At 39.5% G+C, this 18,492-nt stretch overlaps 1 protein-coding gene across 2 annotated transcripts in view; it reads right to left on the bottom strand.

Annotated features, from left to right (window-relative positions):
• The window catches only part of fgd1 (FYVE, RhoGEF and PH domain containing 1), a 73,842-nt gene that overhangs the window by 37,155 nt on the left and 18,195 nt on the right, over window positions 1-18,492 (bottom strand). Inside the window, exon 1 of one of the 2 annotated variants that reach the window (XM_062971195.1) lies at window positions 14,868-17,122. The exons of the other annotated variant lie outside the window; for it this stretch is intronic. Coding sequence (XP_062827265.1) covers window positions 14,868-15,120 — 253 coding nt within the window. The 5' untranslated portion in view covers window positions 15,121-17,122. Of the gene's footprint in view, window positions 1-14,867; window positions 17,123-18,492 lie in introns of those variants that run through there. 2 annotated transcript variants of the gene reach the window in all.

Here is an 18,492-nt window from a genome sequence, read left to right on the forward strand (position 1 = left end):
ATTTGTACTTTTAAAAAAATCTTACTCTATGTGTATATGTTGTGAAATACATTGGAATCCCTACTATCAACAAGCAGGTGAGGAACAACCCAGAGAAAAAAAATATCAAGATCACTATTAAATAAATTATACTAAATATACTCTGTTATAACCTCAGGCAAGTAACTGATGGCAAGAGAGAGAGGCTTTGAAATCCAGAATTCATGCAGCTCTGAATATAGATATTGCTCAGCAGTTGCCAACGAAGAGAGAAACTATTAACCCAGAAAATACTAGATGTCTTTCACTGCCTGTTTCAACTACGGCTGTGAAGTCACATTCAAGTTTTTAACTCTTCACTGCTTTAAAAACCAATACTAAAAAAGGCAATACAGATTGGGACTGAGACAATGACACTTTGTCTTGCATGGACCCAAGTGGAATCACGCTCTGTCCCTTCACCTACTATTTGCAATAAGAGTAAAATTCCCAGTAGATGCAATAAAGCCTCTTCTCTTTTTCTCCTGCCACAATCCCAATGAGCTCACACAGACACACACTCTCTATTGCAGCTATTTATAGGCATCGGAGACCTCAAGATCAAGTTGGGCCCCTAACCTCTCTTGGAAGACAACTGTTTCTTCCAGATTCTTGTAGCTCAGCCTTCCCAGGAAAGCTCTCTGCACATTTTCTTAGTTCCTTTCCACACTAAATAATTATAACATTTTCATAATCACTGATTCCACTTTAATTGCCACGAAAACATCCTTGGGATGCACAATCAAAAGAGAGGTATAATAGGCCCTTGATATCCACTGCAGTTTGGTTCTGGACTCCAGTGAATACCAAAATCCATGGATGCTCAAGTGCCAATACACACAATGGCATAGTAAATTAGTGTCCCTCATATAAAATGGCAAAATCAAATTTTAGTTTTTGGATTTTTAAAATATTTTCAAGCCATGGATAGTTGCATCCATGGATATAGAATCTATAGATATAGAGAGTTGGCTGCACTTACAATTTCCAGCCAGAAAGTTCTAGTAGTGCCTCATGAAACTACAAATCTTAGAATTACAACACATAGGATAGAACCATGGCAGTTAATGTAGAATTGAGTGGCCCTAGCAGTGCCTTGTCAATGGAGTGCACCTTAGATTCTTAGGCAAGTCAGTGCAACAGAGTCTCTCAAAAGTGAGGACATTGCAGTTCTGGAGCCTTTTCCTCACCTCCACCCCCTACTGAGTCCCTGAACTGCTGAGTATTAAATATTCAGAGGAAAAATAACCTCATAACTGCACTTGCCTCCTCCAGACCCCAGAGGCTAAGGGAGAGAAAGGATAGCTAGGCAACACCCCCATGACTCAAAGGTACCATCCTACATATTCAGGCAATTGCTTTATTGGTTTAGGAGGATCTGTATATCCATGGCTGAGAACCTTTGGTCTAGAAAATTAAAGAGAGGAGGTGGCCTTCCACGGCAGGTTAGTAAAAGAGATGATAGTGAAGACCCAAGAGGTAAAAGGTGGCTTCCATATGTGGACTTCTGATAGAAGACACTGAAAATGGAGAGAAAGTGAATGTCTGAGGTAGTGACCCCTTTGCTTTCTGGTGGTTCAATGAACACAAATTTGATTTCATGCACAAAATAATTTAAAATATTAAGTATAAAATTTTCTTCGGGTTATTTGTATAAGGTATATATGAAATATAAATTAAGTTTGTGTTTAGTCTCCCAGCTCCAAGACATCTCATTATGCATATATATGCAAATACAAGTATTCCAAAATCTGCAAAAATCAAAAATGCCTTTGGTTCCAAGCATTTTTGATAAGGGATACTCAATCCGTACTTTCACATGATTGCCTCCTGGGTAGGTTTGTGAGAGTGTAAACTGGAAGGAGTGTCTTTAACTGTTGTGCAGAAGAAGGATTTTCAGTAGGCTTTGCTTGCCCTGTGACAAATAATATTTCCATAAATCCCTTCCCTTACTCGACTATTAAAAAATTCAAGAGCCCTCTCCAGTTTTCAACTTGGCAACACTATTCCAAGAACTACTAACCAAAATAAAGTTGTGCAGCCAGTCATTATCTTACAGATTTTTTTATGGAGGAAAAAAAAAAACAAAGATAGAAGAAACAGGAAAACACAGGAGACTCACCAGCAAAAAAAGTCATCAGGACAAGTAATCATTTTTTTTTAGTGGCATGAGACAGCATAATAAACACATCAACAGGGCAATCGCTCACGTTCTTAAGGCTGCACACTGAAATCCTGTGGAGCAACATTAACCAAGGCTTCCAAGAATGCATAGATATCAAAATGTAAATTGTACCAATAACAGCTTCCATTCTATTAGTTGCTAATAATTTTTTTCCTAAAGATTGCTCACTACTCCATGAGACTCTTTGTGAGTTAGCATATATTGGTCTATAATTTTTTCCACATACAGACACATTCCACAGTAAGAAACAAGAAGTAGGCCCAAACAGTCAGAATGCAGATAAAGGTAGTGAATATGCATCAAGTCACAATGGAAAGCGATTGCCACCCTCCTCCTCCGAGAGAACAATAGAAACAATCAGAGCCAGTGTGTGGGGTAAAAACAACAACCCACTGATTAGTACAAAAACATCCAGATAATGAAAGGAAGGAGATATTATTAAGCAAGCTGTGTAAAGAGGCAGAAGAGACCCACAAATCCAAAGGTAAATCCAGGTTTTACTACTTTGGACTTCCTCTACAGTCCAGCCCATTCCTATGAGTAATGCAAACAGGAGCATATGTTCCACATATGAAACAAAAGCTGACCACAATATTTTGTTGTCTGAGACACACCAGCAAATCATGGTCCTACAATCAATGAAGTCAAAGTCCACTGTACCTAAAGCTAGCTGAATCATTATGGCACACAGGGCAGAAAAGCCCACAAACATGTCTAGCATGAACATTTCAACAACAAATTGTCCCTTTGTTGTCCTTTCATGATCCCCAAATAATTATTCCTGAAGTAGCTAGCTACCTCACTCTTTCCAACAGTAGGGATAGCCCTGACTTGAACTATAAAGCTCAAGGAAGACATGGATCTCCACAAAAGGGAATGAGGAGCAATGCATACTTTTAGAGCTGGGAAAGGCTTTGTCAAAGAAAAGAGCCAGTGTGATTTGAGGAATTCAGACTTCGAAGATTCAGAATCAGTCCTGAAACTGGATAACTTTGGGCTAGACACTGTCTCTCAGCTCATTCTACTTTACAAGGCAGAGACTATGCTAAAAGTCATCTATGATAAAAGGAATTACTTTTTCAAATCATACTTACTCAAATTCTGGAATTCACTGGATGTAGTGATGGCCACTGTCTTGGATGGATTTCGAAAAGGGTTAGGCAAATTCATGGAGATACAGCTATCATAAGTTACTAGTCCAAGAGTACTAGTCCAAGTAGTGGGGAACTTAACAGAAAGGATGCAATTGTATCTGTGCTCTGCTTGTAGCAACTACTGTATATACTCATGTATAAGTCTTGACATGTTAGACACAAAATTGACTGAAAAAACTTGGGTTGACCTATCCACAGGTCAATATAAGTAATTACAGTAGAGTCTCACTTATCCAAGCTAAACAGGCCGGCAGAAGCTTGGATAAGCGAATATCTTGGATAATAAGGAGGGATTAAGGAAAAGCCTATTAAACATTAAATTAGGTTATGATTTTACAAATTAAGCACCAAAACATCATGTTATACAACAAATTTGACAGAAAAAGTAGTTCAATATGCAGTAATATTATGCTGTAATTACTGTATTTATGAATTTAGCACCAAAATATCACGATATATTGAAAACATTGACTACAAAAATGGCTTGGATAATCCAGAGTCTTGGATAAGCGAGGCTTGGATAAGTGAGACTCTACTGTACTTAACTCTTATAAAAAAGAAACCATTCCCTTCCCTCCTAGGGGAACTTAAAAGAAGGGCAGACCCTCTTTGCTTTCTCTGCCACAGTGCCACTTCTGGCCTTTTGAATAACTGAAAAATGGCGCAAGTGGCAACCAGGGATGCTTCCCTCTGAGATAATGCTGGCACTTTGACCTCCCCACAGAGTACTCCACGATGGATCCACAGGTCATTTCAAAATTTGGTCCCAGATCCTGCCTTCAACTTATACACAAGTATATACAGGGGAACAGAATTATGGACTAGATAGGCCTTTGATCTGATCCATTCAATATAATTTCTCTTATGTATTTATGCTATGTTCTTATGATATCCTGAGCCACTTCTTACAAGGTAGGGTATGAGTTTAATGTTTAATTACCATAAATTGTTCCATAAATTGTGGGAGTAGTAGGCAAATACATGAATGTTATTTCCTGCTGGAAGGTATTTCCGCATGCATTTGACCAAGGCTTTTGTTACATGTTCATCATACTACTCATCACACTTGATGTAAAAGTGGAGCGAGGGAGAAATAATGTATGTGTGTGCATATATGTACAAAAAGAGAGGAAGAGAGAGACTTTTCTTAAGTGCACATGATACTTATACTCATTTTTATCTATCTGAGGAAGTAAGAGAGAGTGATCCCTAATTTAGTTGTAAGTATAACTAACTTGAATGCCTGCATATATATATATATACTGTTTCAACTACATTTAATTTACAGTTGGCAGTGGTTCCTACAGTTAAATCACCAGAGCAAGAAGTCCCATCAAAAATGCAAAAATGTATTTGGCTATAAAGAAAAGAAATTAATGGTATCACCATACAGTAACACACAATCTAAAAGCACATATACACATTCATGATGGACAGATGCTATTAGCCATGATATAGTTAAGTTAAATTCAGTTTCTGAATCAGTTGTGGAAAGCATGAGGTCAACATACTGTGCTTGTGTGGGTTATACCCATAACTTTTCAGCTTCTCAAAACTTTGATATACTTTTAAACAGAAATCTAGGCTAGAGATCGTTTCACACAACATTATTACAGTGTCATGACTCCACTTCAACTGCCATGGCATCCTATGGAATCCTGGGTCTTGCAGTTAATGGAGGGACATATAAAATTACTGGCTGGGGTACCTCTGTTCAATCTACAAATTCCAGATTTCCACAGGATACAGACACAGCAGTTGAAACGAAATCATTGTACTATAATTGTGCAGTGTGACTGGGTCTTGAGGAAGCCTCTCTCTTTCCCTCCAGGTTTCTTTACCCAGACAACAGAACAGCCTTCCAAACCTGGTACCTGCATAGCATTTTGAACTACCAGAAATCACAATCTTCCCCATTAGCCAGACAGCCTAGGGCTTATAGGAACTAGTGTATAAAGGATCTGGATGACACTTAGTTTAAAGAATGTAGCAACATAAGATTCAACTGCAATCCTCATACTTCTCACCCATGGTCCAGTTCTTCTCTCCCTCTTTCCTTGAACTGTAAAAATACCACTAGGTAAACTTAGGATATGATACCTGAGAACAAACTTATATGTTCAAGAGTATTGAAGGAATCTCACTGTAGTGAATTGCATTGTTTTATGCCGGCCACCTTGAGGATCATTCTGGATTGAAAGGTGAGAAAGAAATGAAGCAAGCAAGCAAACTAACAAAAAACTTCAACATATATTGTCATTAATATGAAAGAAGAAATAAAAGACAAGGTTTTTCAAATATGTACCTTTGAGATAATGAATCTAAAGAAACTGCTCCATCACAAAGGCAAGTTAAACATAGAAGACATACCAAGTCACCACTGAGACTATCAAAAGATAAAGCTGTGTGCACAGATAGGATCTAAGCTGGTGACTATTCACCAGGAAGGAAATCTAGGAATCACAGGGGAAAGCTCAAAGGGAACATTGTCCTAGTACAGGGGAGCTACAAAATAGGCAAATTCCACACCAGTGACCATTAGGAAAATGGTAGAGAATGTAGTAGCCCTTGGTATCAAAAGATTTCTACTTCCACTGATTCAACCATCCACAGCTTTAGGATATTTTTTTAAAATCCAAAAACCAAAGCTTGACTTAGCTATTTTATACAAGATTTACCATTGTACTATGCCATTGTATATAATGGTCCTCAAGCATTTATGGATTTTAATATGCATAAGGAACATCTTGGAACCAAACAAGTACTGTAATGTCAATTCCTCAATGTCTTTGTGGAAATCTATTTAGGAACTGTACAGTTCTGGTTGCTGTACTTGAAAAGAAAAAGAGCTGGAAATGATCCCAAAAATAGACTGTAAATCCAAATAATAAAGATGTAAGCCACTGGTGAATATGGAGAGTTTACCATGTGCCTGGAGTGGAGTAGATTAGGAAAAATCTGAGCAAGGAGACTGCTAAAGAGACAAAGAAAGTATACAAAACACATGCCCAGTATAAAGAAAATAGGATAAAGAGTCTTCTTCCCCCCTTTTTTTTGTAATACTAGGACCCAAGTTCAATTAATTAAGCTGAGTAGTAATATGAGGACTCAAGTTCATATAATGGAGCAGTGTTCAGGACAGTACTTTTGTCTCCCAAATAAAGGGGAAGTGCATTCATCTCTGATAAATATGAAATCATTTTAAAATCTCACTTTTTAAAAATAGAGGGGGTCAAACTGTAGCAAATTATGATCTGATTAAAATCATTTTAAAATAAAGCCCTAGAGGAAACCTTTGTGTTTGCCAGTTGCATGTATAGAATTGTTAAAACACAACCTGATTTCCTCTTTTAAATGGGGTAACTGGCTCAGTGATTGAGACAAGAGATGTATTATATTTGCTGGACATGTGTGGTGCACTCCTGTTCTTCTATTCTTTTGTTTTAGTTTTAATCCAGCAAGATGTTTGACACAGCCCTGCATAATGTCCTCATAAAAAGCCAGGGCGAACTGAAACAGAGTGAGTTCACTGTTGGCTGAAAAACTGCAACCAAAGAGCAATTATGAATGAAACTCTTGGCTCCAGAGACATACACCATGTTTTTTAATAGCATGGATGGCATCCATGTGATTATCACACAGATGACACAACTATGGAAAATAGGACTGGAATTCAAAGTTGTCCTGGCAGAAAATGAAACCCTGAGCCAAACACATACACCACAATTAAAGCACTAAGTGTTTTTTTTAAGTCACATTAACAATTACACTGGCATACACACACTTTGGTGCTTCAAATGTTAGCCCCACTTCTGGATATATTTAATCTGCTGATTCCAAAAATGGCACCAGTTTTCCCTATCAGCTCTAATTTTTGAGATGCAGAGCATATTCCATATACCAGTTGCCATCTGTTCACCTATAGAAATCATTATATCTAAGAAACTAGAGCTGATGTGGTCTATCCAAAGCAATTTTCTGAATCAGTGCCCCAAATAACCCCAGGGACAGACCTAAAAACCAAGACAAGACACCAAGAACACATGGCTGTGTTATCACTGGTTTTAGAATTGTTACTGTTGTGCTATTACTGTATTTACAGTAGTCTCGCTTATCCAACCCTCGCTTATCCAACATTCTGTATTATCCAACGCAATCTGCCTTTTAGTAGTCAGTGTTTTGTAGTCAATGTTTTGGTGCTAAATTCGTAAATAGTAATTACTACATAACGTTACCGTGTACTGAAATGCTTTTTCTGTTAATTTGTTGTAAAACATGATGTTTTGGTGCTTAATTTGTACAATCATAACGTAATTTGATGTTTAATAGGAATTTCCTTAATCCCTCCTTATTATCCAACATTTTCGCTTATACAATATTCTGCCGGCCCGTTTATGCTGGATAAGTGAGACTCTACTGTATTTATATTCCACTTTCTCAGAAGCTCTGAGTCTCAAGGGGGCTGGTAAACTTCAACCATTTAGCCAGTACAGAAAGCCTAACAAAGTATTTTCCTGCTTCAAGAAAGATCTGATTGGTTCCCAGTCCAGCGCCATCATTGTCGGGGAGGTCTACATCACTTGGCAAGTGTAGGTCCCAGATTTATCCATAGCCAGCAGCAATAGCCCCTAGTCTCTTCTCCTATCTGTATCAGTCCTCTTTATTAGCTTTTTCAAGCCTTGGAAGTGTATCTTCGGGGCACTTTTTATTGAGATCTTCCCAAACTGTCTCCAGTTTTAGGCCTCATCTGCCCAACAGCTACTGGTCTACAGCTGGTTTTGATTCCTGCCTGCTACCCTCAGCTCTTACCAAACAAAGCATTACAAGAAAGAAAGTGAGCTCAAACAGGTAGGGCGTTGTAGGAAGCACCACTACATGAAAGGAACTATGGGATTAGAGAAGTTCAGTAAACAAAGTGAAAACTCCATGATACTCCAAAATAAACAAATACTCTTTCACTCATATACACACACACACAATCATGGGCGTACATTCAACTTTTCATGCCAAATTGAAGACAAAAAAGATCTACAGCCCATTCTCTGTTTAAAAAAAAAAATCAGGGGCGGGCACACACCCAGATTGCACTACTTCATGCTCTTCCAGACTTCCTCAACACAGACATCATTTTGGGCTACTGGAACCAACATTACACTACTCCCACAGCTTTTGGAGGCTTTTCTGCTGTTTCCCCCTTCCTTAACAACAGTATTTAGTGAAATCAGTGCTTTTCCAGCTGAGCAATTTGGAACCGGGGTGTTGTGCATTAAGGGAGGTTGGTGGAGTTCCCAAGAGCCACAATGGTGCTCCAAGGCATACATGTAATCTGCAGCCTGCATGATTCCCAGCCTTGCTTTCAAATTTAGCAAAAAGCAGCTGTAAGTCTGGGTATCTAAACTAGGCCATATAGCAGGGGAGGAATAGGACTTTCCCCCTTGCTGTTTTTGTCTCTTAAGATGAATAGCTAGTCAAGCTGTTACTAGAGAAGACTTCCATGTATATCGAGAGCCACAAAATAAACAAAGATCCCAATTTGGTCCTGAGAACTCAATATTCCTTCCAAGAGGTGGCTTGGAATCCCTACATATTAAGTTATTAAACATTCACTTTAACAACAAGTATTTTTGATATATTTCTTACAATTCACAAGAACGGCGTTCATTTTTATAAGACTCAGGATGCAAAATGTGAAGGAAGAGTGCAATACATAAAAAAATCTGCAGATAGACACCCAGCATATCAAGGAGTGAACTAAGCAGAAACCTTCTGACAAAATTGCTACTATTCTCTGTGAAGGGGTATAGCTTCCTAATAGAGGAAGCATTCAAATATGTATCTCTGCTCTGTACTATACATCTCAAAGCAGTCTAGTCCAGAAAAGGCTGTGCTATTTGACTCTGATGCTTGTAGGAACGGAACCCAAGATCTCATTCAGAAAGCTCTGAGCCCTACCTCAAGGCCAAAAGAGAGGGTAGTTGAAGCCAAACCACTGTTTATTAAGATCTTGTGCTCACTATATTCATTCAGGAGGGCTTTCTCTACTTACAGACAACATAATGTTGCTACATGAGACTGTGAGCACTGTCTAACCTCTTAGCTGTGAGACAGCACTCCTGTACTTTGCATAAATTCAGGGCAGTTTGATAGCGTGGAAATTGCATTTGGAGAAAAGCATCCAAAGCGCAAACACCCATGACACAAGAATTAAAAAAAAACCATTTCCTTGTACTGTACATGCACTCTACAGATAGCTGTTTATACTGCACAAGATTAGTCATAGCCATGTATGGTAAATGGTTACCAAAGAAAGCTTGTGTTTATATAGCACACCTCCTATATTCAGCAAAATGGAGTTGGCAATTGGCACGAACACATGCTAACTCTCCATATGGGTTAGGGCTCAGACAAAGCATCACTGAGTCATACTGTGGGGCATCTCATTTGAAGATATTGACAAAGCAGAGCCAGCATCAGCAGTGCTGATAATAAAGCAGTTTGGATACAAGACTTATAAAGACAAGAACTGGGACCAAAGGTTAAACAAACTGGAAAAGGACAAGAGATATACACGCAACAGCAGTCCTCAAATATGTTTAGGGCCCCTGCTATTAAAAAAACCATAGAAGCAAATCATTCGCCAATAAGACAGAGGGAAGGAAGTGGGTCCAGATTTTCTCTTTAAAGCCACACTGAGAAAGCATGAATTTAGTTACTGAGAAAATATTTACTGTTAAGTGCAAAAACAGGCAATGAAAAAACAACACCATGCTGGGAAATGCTTTGACAACAGAAGAGATATAGAACAAACAATCATTGACTGTAGAGCCATAGTAGCTGAAGGGGAGAAAGTGTAAATCTATCAAGAAGAATTGAGAAAAGACCACAATGCTACATCAAATGGCCTAGAAAAAGCTGCTGGAAGTAGGCTGAATTCCTATGCCCTCATCAAGATATCATAGGAAGTTAGAATTGATGTTAAGGAAAGACCTACAATGAAGGATTCTCAAAAGGGACTTAAAACAACCCAACACTGATGAAGATAGGTGAATAAGGAGGCTGGTAAACTTTATGCTTCACAAGCAATAAGAAATATTTGGGCCAGGTGTGGGCAAACAGACAATCAGAATGACTTAAGCAAAGGGTTGTGACTGAATTCCATAAAAACAGCAACAAAAGAGGTTTGTTTGAAAAAGAACTCCCTATTTCACAATTTAATTAAATGGTGAAATAAGGAGTTCTTTTTCAAACACCATGTATTCCTGTTGTAAATTGAGATCTCTAAGAGATCTCTTTGAACAAAAGATCTCCAAGGCATTCTGTTACAAACAGCCCTACTCAGATCTTCCACACTCAGGACTGTAGACTCCCTAGATTTGTGCCTTACGCCATGCCATGCATTGAGACGGGTCAAACCACTCTTGAAACTTTTGAATGGATGAGAGCTATAAAATTCTGGCAGCATATACATTTTCAAGTAGACCCCAATAGTTATATTCTGTCTTCGTTATCAGATCATTTTATTTCAGAATGGTATTCTTTGAATCTCAAAAAGATCGAAGCAATTAGCCTGTCTTTGGAAGCTTACAAATGTGGAAGCCTGCAAGTCAGTCAAGAGCAGACTTTTGGATCTTGAGTTTCATAATCTGACTCTTGCAGCAAAGACAACTTGTTCACCTACGACATCATTAATTCCACGCGAGCATGGAGTCATGGCCGCTTATCTTCGCATTTTGATTAATCCCACCCAAAGGAGATCTTTGGCGTCTGCAAGATGTGATGTGTTGCCATCAACTCTTTTGGATGGGAGATAGAAAATCATGGAACGTTCTAAAAGGGTTTGACTTGGTCTCTGTTGAAACACTTCACCATTCTTTGTTTGTATGTCCTAAATATGATAATATATGGATGAAATAAAGGAATTCTTTATTTACAGTGTTCTCAATGACAGGGGTGTTTTAAAATTCTATATCTTCTGAACAACTATGATAAATTCTTTTATGAGATACAGTAGAGTCTCACTTATCCAACACTCGCTTATCCAACGTTCTGGATTATCCAATGCATTTTTGTAGTCAATGTTTTCAATACATCATGATATTTTGTTGCTAAATTCGTAAATACAGTAATTACAACATAGCATTACTGCGTATTGAACTACTTTTTCTGTCAAATTTGTTGTATAACATGATGTTTTGGTACTTAATTTGTAAAATCATAACCTAATTTGATGTTTAATAGGCTTTTCCTTAATCTCTCCTTATTATCCAACATATTCGCTTATCCAACGTTCTGCCGGCCCGTTTACGTTGGATAAGTGAGACTCTACTGTAGTTGTAAATTTTATTCTTGACATTAGTAATTCTTAATTATGCTTTCCTTTTTATCTGTGATTTCCTCTTGTTGTATATGCCTATGCCATGATTTTGTTGTTGTATTTCAATAAAGGCTGTGTGTGTGACTTGGGCGAGCCTACTCATCCAGAGTGCAGTCTTTCTCTGTTGCTACCGCCTTAATCTTTATAAAGCATTTTCAACTTTTCTAATGAGACATGTCATATCATGATATGCCCAAACCACAATAGTCATTTTTGCATCTAGGGATAGCGGGGTTGATTTGTAGCTCCCTTTATTGGCCATTGGAACCCCCCAATGGTTCAACGGATTAAACCGCTAAGCTGCTGAACTTGCTGACCAAAAGGTTGGTGGTTCGAATCCGGGGAGTGGGGTGAGTTCCCACTGTCAGTCCCAGCTTTTGCCAGTCGAGCAGTTCAAAAACATGCAAATGTGAGTAGATCTGACGGGAAGGTAACGGCGTCCCATGCAGTCATGCCGGCCACATGACCTTGGAAGTGTCTACGGACAATGCCGGCTCTTCAGCTTAGAAATGGAGATGAGCACCAACCCCCAGAGTCAGACACGACTAGGCTTAATGTCAGGGGAAAATCTTTACCTTTACTGGCCATTATTGTTCACTTTTCAATTAGGTTGTTAGAAACTTTGATCTGTAAGGAACACTACAATGTCGATTTGTCTTCGTACACACAAGTCAATCTAACCTATGATTCATGAGATACTATCACAAACTGACACTCCTGCCCAAGCTATCATTTTACATGTGGCATCAACTTTACCTCTCTTCTCTACACTACACTGTATTTACAGGATACAGTAGCCCAGAAGGCAGTAGAATCCTTTATCCACTGACTTTGTTGGTTTCTAAACAGTCGGCAAGACAGACACACAATGGCTTACAGTTAATCCACCATGGCTCCTAGGAAGTTTATAACATTGCCAACTGAAAAGTAAATTACACACTCAGGGAATTTCCCACTGGGAATGGTGATAACATCAGGGATTCCCTCACTTCCTTCATGCTTTCCCATTGGGAATCACAAGCTGTGCATCAAGTACTTCGTTTCTCCCATGTTTTCTCCAGTGGGGGAAAAGATACAGCAGGTAAAGCCACCCAAACTGGGATAGCACCTCCTTAGTTAAAGGTTTATATTTGCTACACATAGGATTACTGGCCTGTAAAAAGAGAGGGAAGGGAAATCCAGCCCTCATCTCAGCAAAGCTTCCCCACCTTGCAATATTAGCAAATGGAAGGGCATTCCAATGTGTAACTATGCATTGTGTTTGTCACACCCCACCTATGTTAATCACCTTAATCTGGGCGGAAAGTAGTTCTACCTTGAAAGGGAGAGAAAAGAAAAACTTCAGATGCTCATTGATTGAGGATGTTTGCAAAAGGATCTCAGAGACACTGTGGCCCTTCAATAGATTTCAGAAAAGGCAAACTGTAAAACACACAAAAAGAAGCAAACTCTTATTTATTTAAATAATTTATATCCTGATTTATACCTTTTTTGCAAAGGATCCCAGGAAGTTCACTCACAGCACAATTAATGAAAACCAGTATCAATAAAAAGTAGCAATATTAAAGTAAAATGTTAAAATTTAATGAAAAAATTAAATGTATTAAATGAAAAGACATGAATCTAACAATCTTAGGTAAGGTAAAGGTTTTCCTCTGATGTTAAATCCAGTCGTGACCGACTCTGGGGGTTGGTGCTCAGCTCCATTTCTAAGCCGAAGAGCCAGCGTTGTCTATAGACACCTCCAAGGTCATGTGGCCGGCATGACTGCATGGAGCGCTGTTATCTTCCCGCCGGAGCGGTACCTATTGATCTACTCACATTTGCATGTTTTCGAACTGCTAGGTTGGCAGGAGCTGGGGCTAACAGCAGGCGCTCATTCCGCTCCCGGGATTTGAACCCGGGCCTTTTTGGTCTGCAAGTTCAGCAGCTCAGCGTTTTAACACACTGTGCCACCAGGGCCCCCTAACAATCTTACACCCCCCAATTAAGTCTTCACAAAAGATTTGGGTGAAATGGTTTCATTGACACTTAAATTTTAATAATGTATCTGCTCTTAAGAGGGTATTCAAAATTTTAGGTGGAAAAAGAAAAAAGGCAGTGTCTACAATGTCAACCTACCTCATCTCACCTTTGAAAATTACGATACTAGAGTATAGCCCAAAGAAAACAAAGGGTAGGCACAGAATGATGGAACATCAGGCAAACCCAGCGACCAGGAACATTAATCTTAAACGTCAAAATCAGCACTTTCAATTTTAACCCGAAATAAAGTGGTAACCAGTGAAAGCATTAACAACATACAATGACACTGAGAAAAGCTGTACTTGCAAAATTTGAATTGGTCACTGTTTCCTCTGATTTTAATGGGACTCCAATTATTAATAACTTTCTCTAAACTAGAGCTCTGATTTGGAAAAAATATATAAAGTAACAAGCATTGACCAGCAGGGGGTTGCACACTATTCTAACCATCTAGGAACCTGGATCTCTTTTGAAGTTAATTCTTTTTGTGCTAGCAAGGTTATGAACTTTAAAGTCCGAGCAACAGAAACAAGTCAAAAATAAAGATACAATCTGTTCTCTTTCCTACGTATTCTAGGAGGTCATCTGACAAATGCTGTTTTTCGACGATCAAATCAAGATTATCTTAAGTTGCAATGGAAACAACTCAGTTTAAGAGGCAAGAGTGGAGATCAAATTGTATGAGATGGCCTTTTCCCTCACTTTCAGTTCTATAATTCTCTCCCTCGTCTATACACACGCACAGCAAAGAGACCAAACTAGCAGATCTGGCCCAAGATTGTTTTTACGCCTGATGCAAAAAACAAACAAAAAATGGCTACAGCTTCTTGATGGAGCAGTCCACCAGGATGTTTTCTTGCACAGCTCCTACTGAAATGACCTGGGGCTCTTCAAAGAGTTACGATGTATTAAAAGGGGATCTCTGCAGCGTTCCCAGATTGATTCTTCCCAGGAGTCAGAGTTTCTGGGACTTACTCCACTGTCCTTATTGGTGGCCAAAACCCACCTCTTGATATGACCAGGCTCTGCCTTTAGGCACTACTTTCTCTCACTAGTATTATCCCTCCTTGAGCAAAAAGGGAAGAGCTCCAGAAATCCACATGCCACTTACCCTTGGACAAAGGGTGCCCTTGCCTTCCAGGTTCCCAAGGCTCTCTCACTCCTTCAGAGATCTTGAGGAAGAACTCAAAATTCCTCCCGCGGGCTTGGTTCCTAGCAACTGTCAGGCCAAACACTTTCAAACAGCACTGCCCAAACAGGAACCTACCTGCCTCTTTAAGGTGGAGGAGACTCCCAGCGGAAAAAGTGAGTGGTGGAGGTAAAAGGGCATGCAGTAGAAGGGAAGCCTGAGTCTGAAACCACATTTGGATCTTTGAAGAACAAGCATACAGAACTAAAGGCCCAAAACAATATAGTCTGCTCTTCCAGGGACAGTCTCTCAGATATCAGGAAAAGAGAGAGCTGAGTGTTATCAGCAAACGAATGGCACCGAACTCCAAAACCACCAATGGCCTCCCCCAACACCTTTCGGTGCATGTTAAACTGGTGTGTATATATGGATTTCCCTCCATGGCCTGCACCTCCAAGAGTTGGGGATCTAGTAGAATAGGTAAAAGTGCCAGGTGGCTGCCTGAAGTCTGTGGATCATGTTTTGCCCATCTTTGAACCTTGATGCTACAAGGAACAGTTGTGGAACAAAACAAACTGGGTTTCTCAACAGAAAGTTGGAAGAGACATGAATTTCAATTTAAAGTAGACAAGAAATCATGCCTGAATGTGTCTTCAAGTCACTGACCCATGGCAACTCAATTAATTTCATAGCCTTTTCTTAGGCAAGAAATACTCAGAAGCGGTCTTGTCAGGTCTTTCCTCTAAAATATAGTCTATACAGCATCTGGAGTTAGTTTGCTGTCTCCCGTCCAAGCACTAAATAGTAATGACTCTGCTTCACTTTCAAGATCATACAGAATCTGGCATTTTTAAGAGATTTAGGCATCAAGAAGCAACCGACAGACATTGAAATCTACCCCTACCTGTAGTATTTTCTTCTCACTTTCTCCCCATCTATTTTCCCTTCTCCCACTCCCTCCTATTCCCTCTCTCAGAATCAGCAGAGAGAACAAGTGGAGGAAGAGGTAATCTAACACATATTTCCTTTTGCTTTAAATGGGACATCCAACACCAGCTTCCAAATGTGTTGCTGCCACAAAAAACAACAAGACAGCATCCCATATTCTCCAATCCACTGGCACAAACTTACTGGATTGACAGCCGAATTTTCCTTTACTATTGGCCATGGAAAGCCTTCTCCATTGCATCCTGATGCAGTAGACCACTTTAGAGGAGCCTAGAACAGTTTAGAGAGCCAGTGTGATGTAGTGCATTGACTGGATGTGGAGATAAGGGCTCAAATCCTCACTCAGTCGTGGAAACCCACTGGGTGATCTTGGGCAAGTCACACTATTTCAGCCTTAGTGGAAGACAATAACAACCCCTTCTGAACAGACCTTCCCAAGAAAAACCCACAATAGGGTAATTTTAGGATTGGCATAATGACTTCAAAGCATACAACAAAATGGCTTGAAGGCAATACAACAAAAAGGACCGTTTGTATGATATTACACCATTCTACCACCAAACAAAAGAAAACAGAAGGAGAGTTCACACAAGAGCAGTTGGAAGGATGCTGCAAATGCATGTCAGCATGTGTAGCCTGAAGCCATTGCCTCACTCTTTGCAGTGTAAGGACTGTCTCTGAGGCTCACAGCTCTTTGAATATATTAGGTAGCAAACACATGTTTCAATATAGGGGTCTGTCACGCCTCCTTAGCCCACTATCTAAAACACTCCCCCATCCCCAGCTATTTTAATTTTTTCCCCTAAAGAATAGTGACCTGCTCAGAGTGTTATTATGAAGACAAAACAACCCTTTGTTTTACATAATAAAAGTGAAATATACAGGATTATATAACTATAAACAGAAGGACTCACCCAAACATTTTGGGACTACTTCAATTAACAGATCTCAAATGCAGTCTGAAGTATACAAGATTTCCCAAATCAAGACACTCTCCATTCTCCCTTCCCCAATTGTGTCTTTCCCTGAAGGTCAAAAGAGAGCTTGCAGCAAAGAATATATCTAAATTTAGTTGCAGCACACAAAAAAGCTCCACCACAATGGGTGCCACAGTAGATTTCTCTAGAAGTCAATGTGAGAAAACTTGAGGCTGTTGTACAGTCAATCCTCCAGATCCATTGATTAAACAAACCACAGCATGAAAATATTGGCAGTTTGAATCCACGGGATGGGGGGTGAGCTCCCATTGTTAGATCCAACTTCTGCCAACCTAGCAGTTCAAAAATATGCAAAGTGAGTAGATCAATAGGTACCGCTTCGGCAGGAAGGTAACTGCGCTCCATACAGTCATGCCAGTCACATGACCTAGTAGGCGTCTATGGACAACGTCAGCTCTTCAGCTTAGAAATGGAGATGAGCACCACCCCCCAGAGTCGGACTCAACTAGACTTAATGTTGAGGGGAAACCCTTACCCTATATATATAGAAAAAGAGAGCCTAAAAGCAAGCCTTGATTTTGCCAATTCATACAAGAGATACCATTTTACTGCATTATTGTATATAACACAATTTTTGTCCCTGGCTTATAACACAATTTTTGTCCCTGGAAATTATAAATGTAATTTCCTAATTGGTTCTTCCATAAAAGCATGGAAAAAGTTGATTAAATGGCAAAAACTTTTTTCCCCGGGACATTCTGCAGCACATTTTGCGATAGTTTTTCCAATGAATATATGATAGAGTTTCAACTAATTCAACATAGTTTGTGGAAGTATAACAACTACTTTCAAAGTAAGTACAGTACTGCACAATTAAACAGGAATAACACTTTCAAACCAGGAACAGCTAATTTTTGAAATTTTGTTACATAGTGTAATGAGGCTAGAGTATCTACAGACTTTGGTATTCATGGGGTGTGTTGGAATCAAAGTTTTGTCTCTTTTGTAGGAAGTCTATACTTTTTTGTGCATTCTCTTATTTCCATTTTTTAAATACTTTTGACATTTTATGAAACAACATGACTCACAGGGAAAGATGATGATGTTTGGCAAACTGGTAGAAGGTAGAAGAAGAGAAACACCAGTATACATGTGTATAGATTCAATCAAGAAAGCCATGATCCTGCAGTTGCAAGAACTGACCAGGAGGCAGTTGATGACTATGGATCTCAGAGGTTTCTTGTTCATAGTCAAAGCTGACTTGACCACAAATAACATCAACACTACTAAATCTAACCGGCCTTCATTTAGGTTTTGATATATCATAGTGTGTGGTATATGCAAAGATACGTGGAAGTTGTTGTATGTCTTTCGGGCTGTGTGGCCATACGTGGAAGTATTTGCAAGAACCAGGCTCAGTGGCAGAGAGAATGGGATTTACAGATATCACCAAAGGAACCTTCTCTCTCCAATACTACAATTCCAGGTTCCACCTTAACCCTGCTGGTGACCTCACCTGGAGGGCATATCCATGCCAGTGCTGACATGACACGCCTGCTGGGCTGTGCTTCCGGGGGCCTGCCACACCTGGACTCCAGAGTGAGCCTCCAGGCTGCTCCCTCTACATTCAGGGAGAGGCAGGGCATACCTAAGAATCGCTCAGCCCAAGGCTCTTGAATTCTCAAAAGCACAAAGGTGAGTCTTTTCTCTTGAACAGCCAC

The sequence above is a fragment of the Anolis carolinensis genome, chromosome 2 (genome assembly GCF_035594765.1).
Source record: "Anolis carolinensis isolate JA03-04 chromosome 2, rAnoCar3.1.pri, whole genome shotgun sequence".
NCBI classification, from domain to species: Eukaryota; Metazoa; Chordata; class Lepidosauria; order Squamata; family Dactyloidae; genus Anolis; species Anolis carolinensis.